Raw genomic sequence first — 16,872 nt, forward strand, 5'->3', positions numbered from 1 at the left:
CAGTTTACCTCCAGACGTCCTGAAATGGCTTACCAGGCGCTGCTCCTGCTTCAAGTGCTTTGATTAAACAACTACATACTTAAACAAAAAATCACTTAGTCATATTATGGTTCTTTTTCTAATTCTTTTCAAGAAACTTCAAACTAAGAATTCTAGCAGGAGCCAGCTCTAAAAGAGCGTTGGGATATCGGATAGGTTGTGCTCCCCTCTAGAGAAACAACCCCAGTATAACGAAAGCGTTGATTCAACGCATGTTCAACAGGGCTTAAAGCTGAAACGACCATTAACGATTAGAAACGAGTTAGAGGTGACAGAAAATCAAGGCAAACTCCTGGTAGCTTCCGTCGCTGGCGAATGCAGACGGTTTTGAGGAACGGGCTTTGTGGTGCGCAACAGTGGTTGCGAAAAAAATAAAAAAAAAAACATCTATTAGTAATGTATGCAGCTTTTACGTCTTTTACTTCTCGAAGGCTGGAGGCCGCACCGGACCTCGTGCCCATTTTACACCCCATGGAGATTTCTGAACTCACTCAGAAATTTCAGCACACTGGTATTTTGCATCAAACGATCATGTAAATGAATGTTAGCCGTGGCGAAAGCTGAATACGGTATCTCATGCTAAGTAGAGGAACGCACGGACGTTTAGGCATCGTAATAGGTGCAATAAAGAAAAAAACAAAAACGAAAACCGAGAATAAGGGATTTCGTCACGAAAGGAACAACTTATATCGCGTTTTGCTTAAAAGCAATTGTAATCTCTACTCGACATCTTGTGATAAGCACCGTCGCTTGAGAGCTTCCTTTCGTTTATCATGATGAGCGAGACCCTACGACCCCGCACTCGTGTCTGTAACACGCCGGTGTTAAGTGCGGTCCTTTTCAAAGGTTCCCAGACCACTTTATGTGTGACCGCAGAGGTGCTGTTGGGATGTTCGCTGGGGGATCCTGTCGATTTGTGTTCTAAAATCGTAGGAGGACAATGACGAGAGTTCTGACCTAAAAAAAGAAAAAAAAAAGACAGAAAAAAAAACAAGGAAGAGAGAGAGGAGGGGGTAGCAGGCATACAACTTGTGCCTAAACACGATGCCCGGAGTCCACACTTGCCTACGCACTTCTAAAAAAAAAGGGGGGGGGGGTTTAAACATCTGTGACGGAATGCACGAGCTGTTGCTATTTAAGGGGCCTTCTCATGAGCAGAAAGGTGAAATCGCTGTAAGACAGACTAGTTAAGGAAGGTACAAAAGTGTCGAAGCCACTACCTGTGTGACCTGAGCTGTCGTCACGCTGCATACATACTGGGGTTTCTGTGCAATTTTCGTTACTACAATGCCTCTTGTGGAGAGGACAACCCCTTGATAACCCACCGTGGTTGCTTAGTGGCTGTGGTGTTGGGCTGCTAAGCACGAGGTCGTGGGATCGAATCCCGGCCATGGCGGCTGCATTTCGATGGGGGCGAAATGCGAAAACACTCGTGTACTTAGATTTAGGTGCACGTTAAAGAAGCCGAGGTGATCCAAATTTCCGGAGTCCCCCACTACGGCGTGCTTCGTAATCAGATCGTGGTTTTGGCACGTAAAACCCCATAATTTAATTAATTTTAATTTAACCCCTTGATAAACGTGTATAGGCTTCTGAGCGCTTGTAGGGCCGCAGGAGCCACTCCATATGACGCGGCGGCACAGTTCTTGTCACTCGCAAAGCGGCTTCAAAATTCTTGACAATTGGGAGCTTTAGAAATAGGAGGCCCAAACAAAGTTAAGGGACGCTGTCGGCTAGGCGTACAAAAGAACGCAAAGAAAGTACAGAAGAACGTAAAAAGTCGAACAAAGGGGTTTTGGTTTTTTGGTGTGGAAAGCCGCTTGGGGACTCAATTTCTAAAACTGACTAATGGCTGAAGGCCTACAGGGGAGAGCCCCCAAATGTGTGTAACACTTGCTTATTTTTTAAAAGAAGAAATAACTTGCTCGTAGAAGAATCCGCACTGCTCATAATCACCAGCAAACATGCCCGTGGAAGCGTGCTGAGCGAGTGAAGCCGACTCGCTTCACCAGCGCGCTCACGCACGGTCATTCCATAGTCCTCACAAGAGAGGATAGGTACACGACGGGTGTTTTTCGCGGCTGTAAGGAAAAGGGGTGGCTACTTGCTCACCACTCAGCCGGCTGGCCGAGTATCCGCAGTGACCAGTCACATTCAAGCCCGCTCCCTATATCCTCAATCATCTGACGCCACTGTGAGTGGTTAGAGATGAAAGCGAGCGTATAGCGCCGGAAAGTGCGAGTACACGTACGCTATAGTGTATGGGCATAGCGAAGTAAAATATTGATTAATTAGTAGAATATATGGACACCAAATTTTTCTTGTCACTTTCAATTCCCCCCCCCCCCCCCCCCCCCCCCCCCCCCGTTGAGCCAATGTAGAAAAAAGTTCGAAAAGGCATTATGCCATTGTAGCCTGATTTAATGTTGGCCTTCAGTACTTTCTTACTGTAGGCTTTGTATTCGATGCGATCATCGTTGTGTTATGTGTAACATCGGCCTCGCTGGACCTGAAGTGCCGCCAAATCTTTTGATCTTTATGTTTCGTTTCTGTCCCCTGAAATTTACTCAACCGATTAAAACTTCTGTAAATGAGGCATATGAACAGTGTTTGTCGTTGAAAGCAAGTTTGGGGGGGGGGGGGGGGAGAGAAATGAAGCTAAGTGGCCACCGATGATTGGAGAACGTACAATAGTGACGCACGCGTAAAGATTTGCACAATAATGAAAAAACACCCTGTTAAAGGCACACATGTAACGCCTGTCTAAGGTGCAGCATATCAGCCTTCTTTTATAAAAGCGGAATCGCATCTAATGGATGCACTCATGACTAAAACCTTCGCTGCTCGTTTGCAATGAGCGCATTTAATGCGTCCTTCCTGCTCAATCCTTTGTATACGACAGCACCGAGAATCGACGCACTCACTCGCTTGTAACCAGCCTGTTCTTCGGGTGCTGAGCTGTGCTCCCTAAAGGGCTGCAGAAAATGGCGCCTCTTCCTCTTCACAATCACTCTTCCTCTCTCTCTCTTCCTCTCCCATCTTTCACGTGGATTCCCTCATTTATATAACGAGTGAATCAGGCGTAATGTGCCAATCCGGGATTCGAAAATGCGCTAATGTGCGACGTCCATGCCCGTTAATCGACGTGTGCGGTGAATCGGTTCAAGCCGTCGGCGTTAGATGGCGACAGACGTCTGCGGCTACGATGCTCACGCGCACTTCCGACCATCGAATCTGCGTGCATTCACGAGCAAGGCCTGGAGATGTCTGCTTAAAAAAGTGAGATCATGACGTTCACTAACAAGCCAATGACTTCGTACGTCATATTCAGCAATAGCCGAGTGCGGTGTCGTACGTGAAAAATCATACATTTTTGGGAATCATAATCGACAGAGACCTATCCTGTAGTTGCCATGGGAAGTATACCAAGAAGCGGTTGACGGCAATTTTTCATCTCCCAAATTGTCCCCCCCCCCACCTTTTTTTTTTGTTTGGCAACAGGACAAGGACTACTTCCATGCAGGCTATGCTGCAGTTGCATCAGGCTCATTCTACGGACTTTCTGTCGCACAGCCTGACTGTGATATCTAGAACGCGTCGAACTAACCTCCCACAGTCGACAGCATCCAAGCTTAGGCTCTCAGAATCTGCCTTAGTTACACGCGGATCGTTGCCTACGGCAGAAGCTGTAACGATCCCTCAGGATCACCCAGTTACCACACACATAGCTGTTGAAATAATGCAAGTGTATGTCAGGCATCTAACCCTAATTCCTTGCCTTATCTCAGCATTCTGATCTCAAGAAGAATACACACAACGTTCAGTATGACTGCCTCCACACATCGTGCTTCGATTACGTCGGGCTTCGCGCCAGCAGCAAGACTGTTGTGCCTGAGCTGACCTCGTGTGCATCTTGCGATTTCTTCTTATTTATAGATGTGAAACATGGGAAGTTTGGATACAGAAAGGGCTGGCTGTCCCAAAAGCTTAGCTGAGAAAGAAAAAAAGTGATCAAATTACAAAACAATGCCAAAGGTTAATAAGAAATAACGAAACATAACAGAGCAAGTCCATAGATCACAGATAAAATAGACATAGACAGGAAGTTAGAGAGAGAGAGAAAAAAAAGCTATAAGAGCACAAGAACAACACAAGCATGGGAACATAGTAAATTAAAAATGCATATAAAGTACAGCTCACAAAACATTTAGGCGTATCAAGTCACCGTCACGAGAAAATCGCGTATAGAAACTTGAGAGCTAATTTTTGTTTGTTGGAGCTCGATTAGGGTCCAAGCACTTTTTGCACAGAGAAAGGGTGTCTAAGTAGAGAGTTCACACGACTTCGGAAGTTCTCTCGCTGCTGGCCATGTCGTGGGCACTCATTGAGACAGCGACAGCAGAAGCTTCTGTTGTGCTACAGTACGGCACTAAGATGATGTGCTTTTCTTTATATGATGCAAGAAGTAAGGCGTGTATAGGCTACTTCGAGGCGTAAGTTGTGTAGGAGGGCGCCTATCTACTATCGGCTATAGCTATATCTATTGCTGTGCTGCAACAAATCAGATTATTATATTTGTATCGACAATACAGTAACAACACGCACATCCATGTATTTCGACAGCTCGGTTACATCGACCAGATTAGCCGGCGCTGTGATTGTCCCCGTCAAGGTTAGTAATTATGCGATTGATAAGACTTCGTATATTCGACGTCAACAAGTGCTGAACCCACAGTCCTGCGCATCACTCTTCAGTCTAGTGCACGAGAACCTCCATGGTAACGGATCATATTATGTGACTCGAAACCAGCATTAAAGCGTCTACAGTTTCCCGACGCAGCTACCAATAACAGTTAGTATATAGTTTAAATCATGGAGCTGTTCCACCGCGACACGTAGAGATAATGAAATTATTATTGAGTGGTTACCTCCCCAATGTGCCATAATTAGCAATGATCGCGCAGATGAAGCCGTTAGAGCATCACACGAAGAGAGTGATTGTAGTCCTCTCACTCTCAAGGTCTGACACTGCTAGACAACTTCTTCAGTTTGCTTATTTGCTAATATTATTTGTTATATTATTATTTCACATGTATCAGACTCCACATTCTCAATCCCATCACTATAGCTCCTACCTCCTGCCGGACTCTCTGGTCGCGAGACAACTTTCGCGTGACTCGGCGTACTCCCCTTTCTTCATATTCTCTCTGATATTCAGTTCGAGATATTATTATTTCCCAAAGTGTGGCACGAAATACATGGACGGTCCAGTTACTTTGGTGCTTCAATGCATAAAAGAGCGTTTTGTTAAAAAAGTAAGCGGAGCAACACTGCATTTTTTACGGCGAGTTTGATAGCCCATATCTCCAAACTGGTGTCATTCTGATAATTCATTCCAAGTGGATACGCCTTGCAAACTCGCCGGCTACAATTCGTAAATTGCAATATGTGCCGTAAAGTAATTAACTAAGTACATTAGTAAATTTTTGTGAATTAGTAGAATATGTGTTTCGATGTCTCTTGCAATAATGTCCGCTTCTCTGAATAATCCAGCTCAAGGACTAGAATTATGTTATCTGTAACAGGCGATTTAAGAAAAAAAAAAACTTTGCATTTATCCCGATGTAGTTACTGGCACGCTAAAGCACAGAAGGAGTGTAACTCCGCCATTATTCCCCACATGAATGTTGTGGAAATTGAGGATGAACGAATTGATGCCCGTCTCAATGCCCTCCCATTTCATTTTAGTGTACCCATGTTTGCAGCATGGTACACACAAGGTTCAGTGGATTTTGTTTCCCCGATTACCACCACTTTCTTTCTACGCCATAACGTCAGGTAAGGGAGCGTAATTTTAATTCTTGTATTTGAATCGCTGTCCATGTCAGAATTCTTGCGTTTGAATCGTTTGAATCGCTGTCAGTATACGACAAGCCGACAGGCGCAAGTGTATTTGAGAGCTTTTGCGTGCTCTTGATCGGTTGTTTTTGTAGCACAGATGACTCAACTTTACTTTGGGGAGTGAACTTTAATATTAAATTTGTTTTGCTTGTCCGCCATACAGGATCGGCGCATTTTTGTTCTTCAAGCAAACAGTTTCAAATGCACTGCTTTAAATGCATCACGAAGAACAGATAACAGTTGCTCGCTAATTTATTGTTTCATTTACGTTAAGAGGTGTGGATGATATGCCCTCGCTTTATCACAGCGAGCCTTTGTTTAACTTTTTCAAGCTTGTTCGTGCATACAAACTTCACAATTTTCGTTTAGTAATGACATGAAAATATGTCTCAAAGACAAATCGTAAAAACTTAAGGACAATTGCTCAACTAACAATGCACTAACGTATTCCCCTCACGTCTAAGTGCAGCTTGTTATGTACCTAGACATAGCGGTAAATATGGTTGCGAATCTACTAATTTACATATCAATACTTGTTGCTGGGCAATGTATCTACGCTTGTTACAGGGTAGCAGTCTTGAAAAGATATATATATATATATATATATATATATATATATATTATTTATAAAAGACAGGACAAGAAAGATTGTTTTTCCTGTTATGCATTTTCTTCATACGATTTCGCGTCTGTTACACCATCGCAGATATTACTTTACACTGCCCTCCTTTCTGAGTAAGTTTCTTAGAATAATAGATATAACTGACCCAATGTCGTAAGAATCTATAACCATATAGCTTTTTTAATTACATAAATGACCATTAACTAAGGTCTCACATGTAACACGCATGTTTTCCTGCCGACATTGCATAAAGGCGTGTGCTGGTGACATGTTTTATTTGATAAATAACTCCTTGACCTTGTGATAAGGGTATTTTGCATTGGTCTTATTATTCCCCCAAGAACTTCTCTATAGACAAGATTTATTTTGGTAAACATCAAACGTATGACGTCACTAGCGCACGGGCATAATAAAAGACGATCACTGTTGATATTTCGCGTCGAGCCACTTCAATTCGTGGCCACAATATTCTGCGGCTTTGGTAGTTTTCCTATAAGATAATAAAAAATTCAGGACCAATAGAATCACGCGCGCCTGCCAGAACACGCACGTACGCGGTAAGCCATGGTAGGCACCTATCTGTATGACTTCATGGCCTGGAGCAGGCCTATAAGCATTTTTGATGTCGTATTGAAGGTGCTTTTTGTAGCGTCATCTAGTAAAAAAATGTGCTTGTATGTATTGTCATCGTATGCTGCTGTCCTTCTTTTTTTTTTTTTTTTTTTGACTGTCCTTTTTCGTAGAAGCTAATTTTTATCAGGCTATATGTTACTCCCCATTGTCAACATCGTGTTGGGGAAGATGTTAAATGTGAAGAAACTATAATAACAAAGCTTAAATGTAGATAAGTTGTCTAATGTAAATCGTAAAGAAGTGCACAGTTGTTGGTGGTAATGAAGTTGACTGGAGCGGTAAACGCAAATTGAGTTGTTTCGTTCTAAAGTAAACGGCAATGAAAAGTTGAGAAAATTTAAACATGTAATGAAGACTTTTACTGCAAGACGGCAAAGTGTAAGGAAAATCAGTCGTTAAGTTGAAAGGAAGCTGTTGTCAGTCATAATATACTACCCGCGTGAGTTTTGTACTTGCACGGAGTTTGCACGAAGTTTCGTATTTCTTTTCTCCAGCTCCCGGGGGACTGGTGGAGGAACAGTCGCTAAAAATGGCCTAGAGATGGTGTCAAGAGAGTTTCAGCCATTCTGTATCATCAAATTAAGCATACCAAAACGCGACATCGCCTTATCGAACAGCTTACAAAGGTGCTGCTTAGCGTAAAGTGTGGACTGAAAAAAAAAAAAAAAAAGCTTGGGTTTCACGTACCAAAACGACAATCTGATTATGAGTCACCCCTTATTGACGGACTCCTGGTTAATTTTGACTGCCTGGGGTTCTCTAACATGCACCTAAATCCGAGTACACGAGCGTTTTTGCATTTCGCCCCCAAGAAAATGCGTCTGCCATGGCCGGGATCGAACCCGCGACCTTGAACTTGGCAGCGCAACGCCATAGCCACTAAGCTACCGCGACGGTTAACGACTGCAAAAAGGCATTCAGCAATGGCGTACACGACAAGAAAAAAGTAGATTTTGACAATTTAAATCATGATCAATATGCATTTGCTCGTTCACAAAAAAAAAAAAAAAAAAAAGAGATTGCGATGTGGGAAAGGAAGGGTTACTCTCTTTCTTTCATATTGGGGTGGAAAAAGTGACTGCGTTGATTCAACACAAGGTTCTAGTTGAATAATTATGCCAGAAATTCTCCCTGAATCAAATTTATCAGCTTGTTTGTTTTTCTAATTGCTCCTCTGCGCAATAAATGATTTGTTATCGTGACTAAAGTGGCATCATCTACCGGCAGTGTACGGCCAGAACGAGAAAAGAATGGTAAAAAAAAAAAAAAACATCTGCCGTCGACGGAATGCTGAACCTTTTCCCTTAGCAAATGCGAGCACACTAATGCGAGAAATTTTTGCCAGATGCAAGAAAACGTCATCATATTGTAGCACCATACGGAAGTAGCGCGACGAATTCAAACACCCAGTGTTTCGATTTCTCCCACTACCGCCAACAAGTGTAATGTTTAGGGCCGGTGAGGACACTGGCTGAACAATCGTGCAGACACGTGCGATGTTGCACTAAAGCAAGCAAAATTGGTACCATCCAGTCAGAAATAATCCACTACCGCCCATAGCTTTCGTGACGGCAGCGCAATGGTTGCCGCGGAACAACAATGGCCTGCGGCGAGGCGAACTGACAACGTTCTGTGCTCACAATGCCTGTCGGCGCAGAGGGACTCCCTGGAGCAGAGGATGCAGCCAACGACGATGACGATGAGCACCACGCAGCTGGAGACGAGGATGGGCACCAGGATCTCCAGGTCGGTCATGCTAGGCAGCGACGAACGCTTGGGCTGCGACGAGGTGGCCTCCACCGAGGCCACGTCTGCAAAGGGACCACGCGTGTGTGAGCGGCCACCGTTGCCTACTCTTGCCACGCGTCACACATTTGTCGCGTCTGTCATCGCAGAGGGAATCGCCTTGTGGATCTTTACTCACGCGCGGTGCCATTGGGCGTGGTGAACTCGTATTGGGCCTCGGTGGCGCCCGCCGTGGAACGGGCGACCACGTGCACGTGGTACGTTGCGCCGGGCGTCAGGTTACGCAGCAGCAGCTGGGTCTGGTTGGCCGGCAACCCTTCGGCCACCGTGGTCCAGGCCTGCGCCGCGCCCTGGCGCAGCTTCACCGTGAAGTCGAGCAGCTCGCAGCCACCGCTCTTCCAGCTGCGCAGGCTCAGGCTGGCGTGCCGCTGAGATGCCTGGATGAACTCCTCCTTGGTCGGCGACAGCGGCGCTGCATGGGCGCATATGAACATTAGCTGACTTTCAGCGTCATCAACTGAGCAGCAGCTGACCAGACAAGCATAACGGGAATTCCACGACACGCCCCGCCTCAACAACCGTCATTTACTAAACAGAAGCGGGATGAATACACATCTGCCTACTGCATTCCGCTATACAGATGCAATCATCTAAGTTCCGAATTAGAATCGGTTGCAAATCCCCATCAGGCAGAGGACGACACGCGGTGAACGAAATAAAAGAAATCCATTCATTCGCACCGGGGTTTGTGGTGTTTTATGTGCCTTGTGTTCCTAATGTGCCTTGAGGCAAATTGACTATACAGACCCCGAAGAATAAACTTCTTGTCGTATCCTGAGAACTCCCGGTGCCAAATGTGGAAACGACCGCTTTAAAAATGAATGAGATAAAAAGAAAGCGCAAGGAAAAAAACAAAAACAAAGTAGGCTCTGAGTTTCAGCGAAGAGTTTACAGCGCGCTGGGAAGGAAAGAAATCGCACCTAATGTCAGCTAGCGCGCAAATCGCGGCTAACCGGGGGTAATCCTACTACGCAAAAACAAACTGCAACATAACCAACAACGTACACAACCACTAAATTAATAATCTTTTCTTGTATCACCTCGATGTGGAAAACACATTCGTGTCTTACAGGTCAAACTTCTGAAGTGCATGCTGTCAACTAGCTTATACAGGTTTCAGATGAGATAAAATAGTATTCACATAATTTCAATGCAAATGGTCTTAATCACTGTTGTTACGCCCTTTGCAGAGGTATTATGATAACATACATACAAGATAAGCGATTCACCAATAGAGCCGAGGGAAATGGAGAATTCTAGAAATATGCACTCATGTGCTCTAGAAATCAAAGAAACAAACAGGGGTAACCCGCGCGGAGGAGCAGACGCAAAACTACATTTCGCACTTTGGTATGACGCGTTTCTTTTTCTCCCTCTCTTTCTCTTGGTCTGTTCTTTTCTTCTTAATATTTCTGTCTCCCCTAACCCCTTAGGGTAGCAAAGTGGCGTGATTTTTGCAGCGCGACGCCACTGAAGTGCGGAATGAAAAGAGCGAACGGTTAGCGACAGAAGGACAAACACGAGAGATAGATATAAAGCGAACCGGATATCTATCTTCCGGTTAACCTCCCTGCCTTTCGCATCTCACTAATCTCTCTCTTTGGGTTCACGCTTGGGTTCAAGTTATAAAAAATAATTTTACGACGCAAGGTCGGTAGCGTCAGTGAACATGACGACGCCCTTGGAAGGGGGATCGACTCGTTTATCTGTAAATTCTCCTTGGTTCTCGCTCTGTACTTCACGTTCACAAGTGAGTGGTGCAACAGGGTTTCACTGCGTCTCATCAGCAGCCTCGACGACAATGCCTGAGCGATGACACATCTCTCTCGTCAAGACTGCATCTCGATTCTCAATTACGAAGATGCGATGTCAGAACAACTGGGGCTTTCAGGTGTATAAATTTACCTGGCTCAAACAGCTGGGAGTAGGCCAGTGCAGTTTTTCTAGAGATGAATAACCTAACGTCCTATCTTTTTGTCAAGAAAGGAAATAGCAAATTATTAGGAGTGTGCGAATATCAATTTTTGAGACCGAACTGAATGCGAATCGAATAATGGCAAAAGTGAATCGAATCGAATATCGAACAGCTTTCGAATATTTAACAGCCTTTTTACCATTAATGATGACGTTCCAGTATTCGCTACACTGTCAAGTTTTTATCACTACAGTGCAAAATTACCAAGTACGCTTTATCAAAAGCTCTAACGGAGCATTATAAAGAAATAATCGAGATTCTTCGGAGCACACATGGCTGTGCATTATCAGAAGAAATATTTAAATGGAAGCATTTATTTTCAAGTTACATTTCGCTGGAGACGGTGCCACCCTTGCATCAAATATTGTTGCAATCGAGGATATTCAGGATTATTCTTAAGAGAGCACACAATTGCAGCATCGATGATGAGTACCACACAATACCCATTGCCAAATGTCATGTCTGAGCGAAATTTGAGTGCCATTTATTGCGGTTCAACTGAAGAAGTCAGGCTACGAGAGGGACGCAGCATGCTCAATGTATCTTCCCGCTCGCTCATTATGTCCACTCTGGCAGGCAAGGGTGAAATTTGCTTAATTTTTCTTTAGATGCACGATTCATCGTGCATAGGTGGCAATGATAAGCATTCGAAAACTATTCCAAAATATTCACATTTGCAAATAATGACTATTCGATTCGAGGGCCGAATCAAATAGCTCAATATTCTATTCGTTATTCAAAAGTTTCGAATATTGGCACACCCCTAAATATTATAGTCAGAAAGCGAGGTTGCTGAAATATCATTCTTCCCGTAATGGAGCAAATCGCACGTCGTACAATGCGTAATAAACCGAATGAGGCACCTTCTGTACCATTAGGCAGTTAGAAGTTTCTAAACATCAAAAGGCAACTCACCTAGCACATAGCAAAAGAGCTTTGCTATGTCTAACTCTATCTTAACTTCGCTGCGGCCTATACATTTGGACATAACAAGTTCGCTCCTAGTTACACGTAATTAATTGCCGTCATTTTATCGTTACCTTTCCCTTCTCCCTTCATTTTCCCGACTTTCTTTCACTCTTCCTCCAGCAATTTTTCTCCATTAAACGCAAGCGAGCACGCGCTGTCGAGCTAACATTGAAAATGCTTGCACATAAAAGGGCATGCGCACTACGTGTCGTCCAGAGACATTGACCGAGGGTTAACTTGGTTGAGCAGCCACGGAGCTGTGGAGGCATGAATTTCAATTACTGTATCCGTATAAGAAAAAAAAAATGAAAACGACGACATCGGCTTAATGCTGCAAACAGAACGGCAGGAATTTAAAAGTATAGCGGTATAGATGAACCTACGATTCGTTTATACTTTTGTCTTTGCACGATTTATCACCTTTATTCTGCATGCATTCCCATCGGCATAATACAGGATAGGCTGCACGCTTCCTCGATATCGTGTGCAGATTCCTACATCCATTTTAACTGTGACAGTCGTCAAGTTCGAAACTGCTTTTTCGATCCGTCCCGTTATGCGGTTTCAACCTCCTCGCCGCATGACGAAGAAAAAAGAAGTGTTACACACCACCACAGGCGATCGAGTTCATGAGGTTCCAGCCACGTTCAGTTGAGAGCCGGACGCGCTAAGCATTGAGCTATTGCGCAACATTGTGCGTGGTTTGTAGCGTGCGCGAGGCAGACTCGGACTGCGGTGGCGTCTGTGGTTGTGTATCGAAGGTAACAGCAGGCAGAGGGCCCACGCAGCATAGATGTCTGAGTGTGCTAGATGTAGCAGTTGCTTACGGTGCGGCTTTCAGCGCCGCAGTCATTCTGAACGTTCCTCCCGCAAATACTATTCTTCGCTGTACCGAATGCCAGTCAACAAAGTATCGTCGCCGTCGTCATGCCTCCCTTGTTTTCGGTATATGTCATCATCATGGCGTCGTCGTCGTCTGTGTTGCCGTCACGCCGTCTTCGAGGTTGTGGTCGCGTCGTCGTCGTTGCACACACGTGGGGGAATTCGCAACGGGATTGCAGGAGCTTTGCACAGAACTGGGAGCGTTGGAGGTATACAGTCAGGGGGAAAAAACTGCTATCCAAGTAACTGAGTTCAAAGCCAGAGGAATTGCTAAAATCTTGCGATTTCTAAAAAAAATCTTATTTCACCCCTTTCAACTTCCGTCCGTCAAAGAACGTTGCATACGGTAAAAATGGCCTCAGATGTTCGAAATTAAACCGGAGTCCTCCCCACTACCGCGTCTCTCACAGCCCGTGAGTTTCTCCGAGACGTTAAACCCCATGATTTTTTTTTTTTACAATTTCGTTCGCCATTTAGATTCATGCCAACCGAAACCAGTTTTTTTCCCCGTTTTTTATTATCCTCCCTGCCATATCGTCACCTTATTATTACAGCAGGTGCGCGACGTGAGTACAGAATGATCTTGAGAAATTGCGCAGTAGTCTCCGCGAGCGAAAAAAATAATAAAAAAACGGTAACACGGCACTGTGGCGCACGAAAGGATTAAACAAATCAGTGCAACACGTAACGGCAGGGGTAACGCAAATAACAATCTTATAGCTGCATCGATCGCTGTCGCCTCTGCGCTTCTATCAGATGCTGTTCGACCAAGCGCGCTTTCATTGCCGAGCGAAATTAAGGTGCGAATACGTGGAATCGAATCGCCGCCAGGTACAGGCCGAATCATTCCTCACCAAAATGTTACTTTTTCTTTTTTTTTTCCTTTTACGTCTATATATGTGTAGCCGCAGGAGCGCGTATATACCTTCCTTCATGGCTGCAGCCTTTTCCCACGCCGGCCTGTCTCGCTCGGAAAGCAGGAAATGCGGAGTAAGCGAAGAATTATACAATAAATGTAAGTACGAATAATAATAATAGTATAAAAAAAAAGCTGCGCGTAGTTTCAAGATTTCTTTTTCTTTATGTCTGCCAGTCGTCCCCGGAGCAATTCGCGACGCGAGCGGCCAGGGAGCATCGACCCAAACCGTCTAGATTGGTTGGCGCACACAGGGCGGGTGACGTGCCGTATGCCGCCGCACTGGGACTCGCGGCTACTAGGTCCGGTGTTGGCAGTTGAGTCGAGCGTGTGTGTGGCTGCGAAGCGGGCAGAACACACGACACAGGCGCCGTCGCGTCTGCCTTTTTCGTTCTGTCCTGACGGCGCTGTATTATTGACTGCGCGTCGCTTTTCATCGGCCCTTTCCATTTGCGAACCTCGCGTGTTACCTTCATTTATTTACTTTTTTTTTTGTTCCTCTTCCACGTGTGCCCCACATTTTTCTCCTCTTTTCTTCCTCGAAAGTCATCCGAAAGGTTGTCCAAAGTTTGGATTTCTGTAAGGTCGCCGAGGGAGATCTGGCACGGCGACATCGTAACTCAGAAGGACACACGCACATGGTTAAGGCCTGCAGCGTGGTTCTAGTCATTACTCACCGGAGTGCAAAAAAGTGCGCAATCTAGTGCACCCAGTACGCTTCATCTATATGTTTACCCATTTCGGACGCCTTAAACATATCGTTGCTTTTTTTGTTTGTTTTTTTTTTAGTGTTGGTGCAGTGAATTAGTTCTTCCGTTCAGCACTTGTGTAGTGCTTGCGAACAAAGTTTAGAGAAGGAAAAACAGAGAATGCGCGCGAGAAAAAAAGGAGAGCGTACTGCTTGGGCAAAATGAACGTCGATTAGTGCTGCAGCCGGCTGAATGCACGTTATTAAGCGAGTGCCCGACGAAGGACACAGCGCAACCGCTTGATTCAATGCCGCCGTATATATAGCCGGCGACAGTTCCCAATCAAACTCGTGTTCTGTAATGGTTAGAGAGTGAAGCAGTCACGCGCACACACAAAAAATAAAGGAGGGAAAGTAAGGAGAGAAGGCCGGGGTGTTAACCAGAAAAGCATCTGGTTGGCTGCCTTAACCCATGGGGACGGGAAAAAGGGAATAGAAAGATGAAAGAGAGACAAGAAGTGCACGTGCGCGGAACGCAGCACGCAATCAAAGGCGCTTGGGACAAGTCAGACGTTTTCAAAAAAAAAGAATTAACATGGAGAATTGGAAGTGATCAACAATGGACGAACCAGGGATGTCGCTGGAGGCAACGTTTCGATAAGGGGAGTTGTCTCCACCAGTTCTGACGACGACAAGTACCCTTGTCGAAACGATGGCTCCAAAGACATATACTTCATTGTATGTGTGGTACATGGCTGGTACATAAAGGCTATGGAGTGTAAATGCTATGTGAGCGCACCATTTCTATTGTTATATAGCTTCTGGGCTACCCATGGCTGAAATTTTCGGTCCCACATCACCGCCATACTCTTACTGCACTGAAGGGATCGAATTAAACAGGTCGTACGCGGCGCGTCTTTCTGCGCTCTTTTCAGGGCCCTAATTAAGAAAAGTTCCCTTACGTAAGTGCCGTCTGCGATTGTTCACCGCCGCGGTGATCGGTTCGAGCGGCTAGCGCCCGAACGACGTCGGCTAGTGTGGAAACGCACTTACGTAAGAGAAGCTTTGTGAACACGGACCCAGAACGACATATATTTATAGAGAGGGTGCCCAGACTGACTTCGCGACTGCTAGGTACACATATGGAGTCGTGCACTTCACACATTTCTGCGCACTGTCTCGTGACGACGACCGACGTTATTGTCTGTCAATTGGGCACACGCACTGCGATATTCAGACCCGGAACGCCCGCCTTGAAATTACGAATAGTCGCGACACTTTCGCGACTATTCGTAATCGAAGGCACGAGAGCCATGCGCAGGAATTTTTGGAACGTCCGCGCGTTCGCGTGACGGTTTTGACGTCTACATCGGCTCACGCACCGGTATTACGAACATTTTTTTTCTTTTCTTTTTCTTTTTTTTTTGTTTTGGAAAACTCACAGCGGCCAAGCGAATACACGCTTAATCTCGTTCCACGTAGGTTTCCATAAGCAAGTGGAACATGGTAATTTTGTTCCAAATAGGTTCCACCAAACTAAGTGAAACGTTCTTGAAAAAAAAAAAAAAAGGTAAATTTACTCGGTAGAATGGCACGAGATTATAGGAGTGTATGTATACACCACCCGTCAGAATCGCACCCCTCTATCCTCGAGGTCGCTTCGATACGTTCTCTTTGCTGGCGTGTCATGGGGTTCACTGCCGCGTACAGCGTCCCCACACTGCCCGGCGCTATCCAAGCGGCCCTTGCACCCTTCGGCCGTATCCTCCGTGCGCGTCACGCGCGCGCGCCGCGAGGAGCAGTGTTGCGTACCGGCGCCATCGGTCTTTGCGCGGATGACGTCGCTAGGCTCGCTGCGGCCGAGCGAGTTGTGCGCCGTCATGTAGAACTGGTACGTGGTGCCGCACTCGAGATCTCGCACCGTGTACACGGGCTGCATCGTCGAGATGGGCGTCTCCTGCCAGTGGTCGGCCTCCTTGCGCTGGTGAAGCACGTACTCTGCGCGTAAAAAAAATAGAGAGGAGGAAGCTCACAGGAGACGCGTTTGGTTGATTGATTGGAAAACGTCGGCAACACATAATCGGCCTCTCCGCAACGACAGACTATAAGAATGACGTACAGGTGAAATAAACACATTACTTCGGAAAGTCCTCCAATGCAGATGATATGTATATGAAAGAAAAAAGAAAAAATGCGCTCGCATTTTAATTGAAGCTGAAAAATTGTGAGCAGCGAGGGTATCATAAGGATTCCTTTCCTTCAATTTTATTCCTTGCGGGCAATCGTGGTTATAGCATAATTGGAAAGTCGCCCGTACCACTGACCAAGCGCGAAAAGGAAAGGAATCGGAATTTAAATCGTGCATAGCTATAGCGTAACTTTGGAATTGCACAGCATCGCATAGCATACAATAGCACAGCATCACATAGCTACAGTAGCAT

At 45.4% G+C, this 16,872-nt stretch overlaps 1 protein-coding gene across 1 annotated transcript in view; it reads right to left on the reverse strand.

Moving 5' to 3' along the window:
- Nucleotides 1-16,872, reverse strand: part of LOC119452676 (Down syndrome cell adhesion molecule homolog) — a 270,087-nt gene that overhangs the window by 20,699 nt on the left and 232,516 nt on the right. The window contains exons 14-16 of the mRNA XM_037714673.2: nucleotides 16,244-16,429; nucleotides 9,120-9,413; nucleotides 8,836-9,006 (exon numbers count right to left, since the gene is read on the reverse strand). Of these exons, the coding sequence (XP_037570601.1) occupies nucleotides 8,836-9,006; nucleotides 9,120-9,413; nucleotides 16,244-16,429 (651 nt within the window). The remainder of the gene's footprint in view (nucleotides 1-8,835; nucleotides 9,007-9,119; nucleotides 9,414-16,243; nucleotides 16,430-16,872) is intronic.

This window comes from Dermacentor silvarum, chromosome 1, assembly GCF_013339745.2.
Source record: "Dermacentor silvarum isolate Dsil-2018 chromosome 1, BIME_Dsil_1.4, whole genome shotgun sequence".
Taxonomy (NCBI): domain Eukaryota; kingdom Metazoa; phylum Arthropoda; class Arachnida; order Ixodida; family Ixodidae; genus Dermacentor; species Dermacentor silvarum.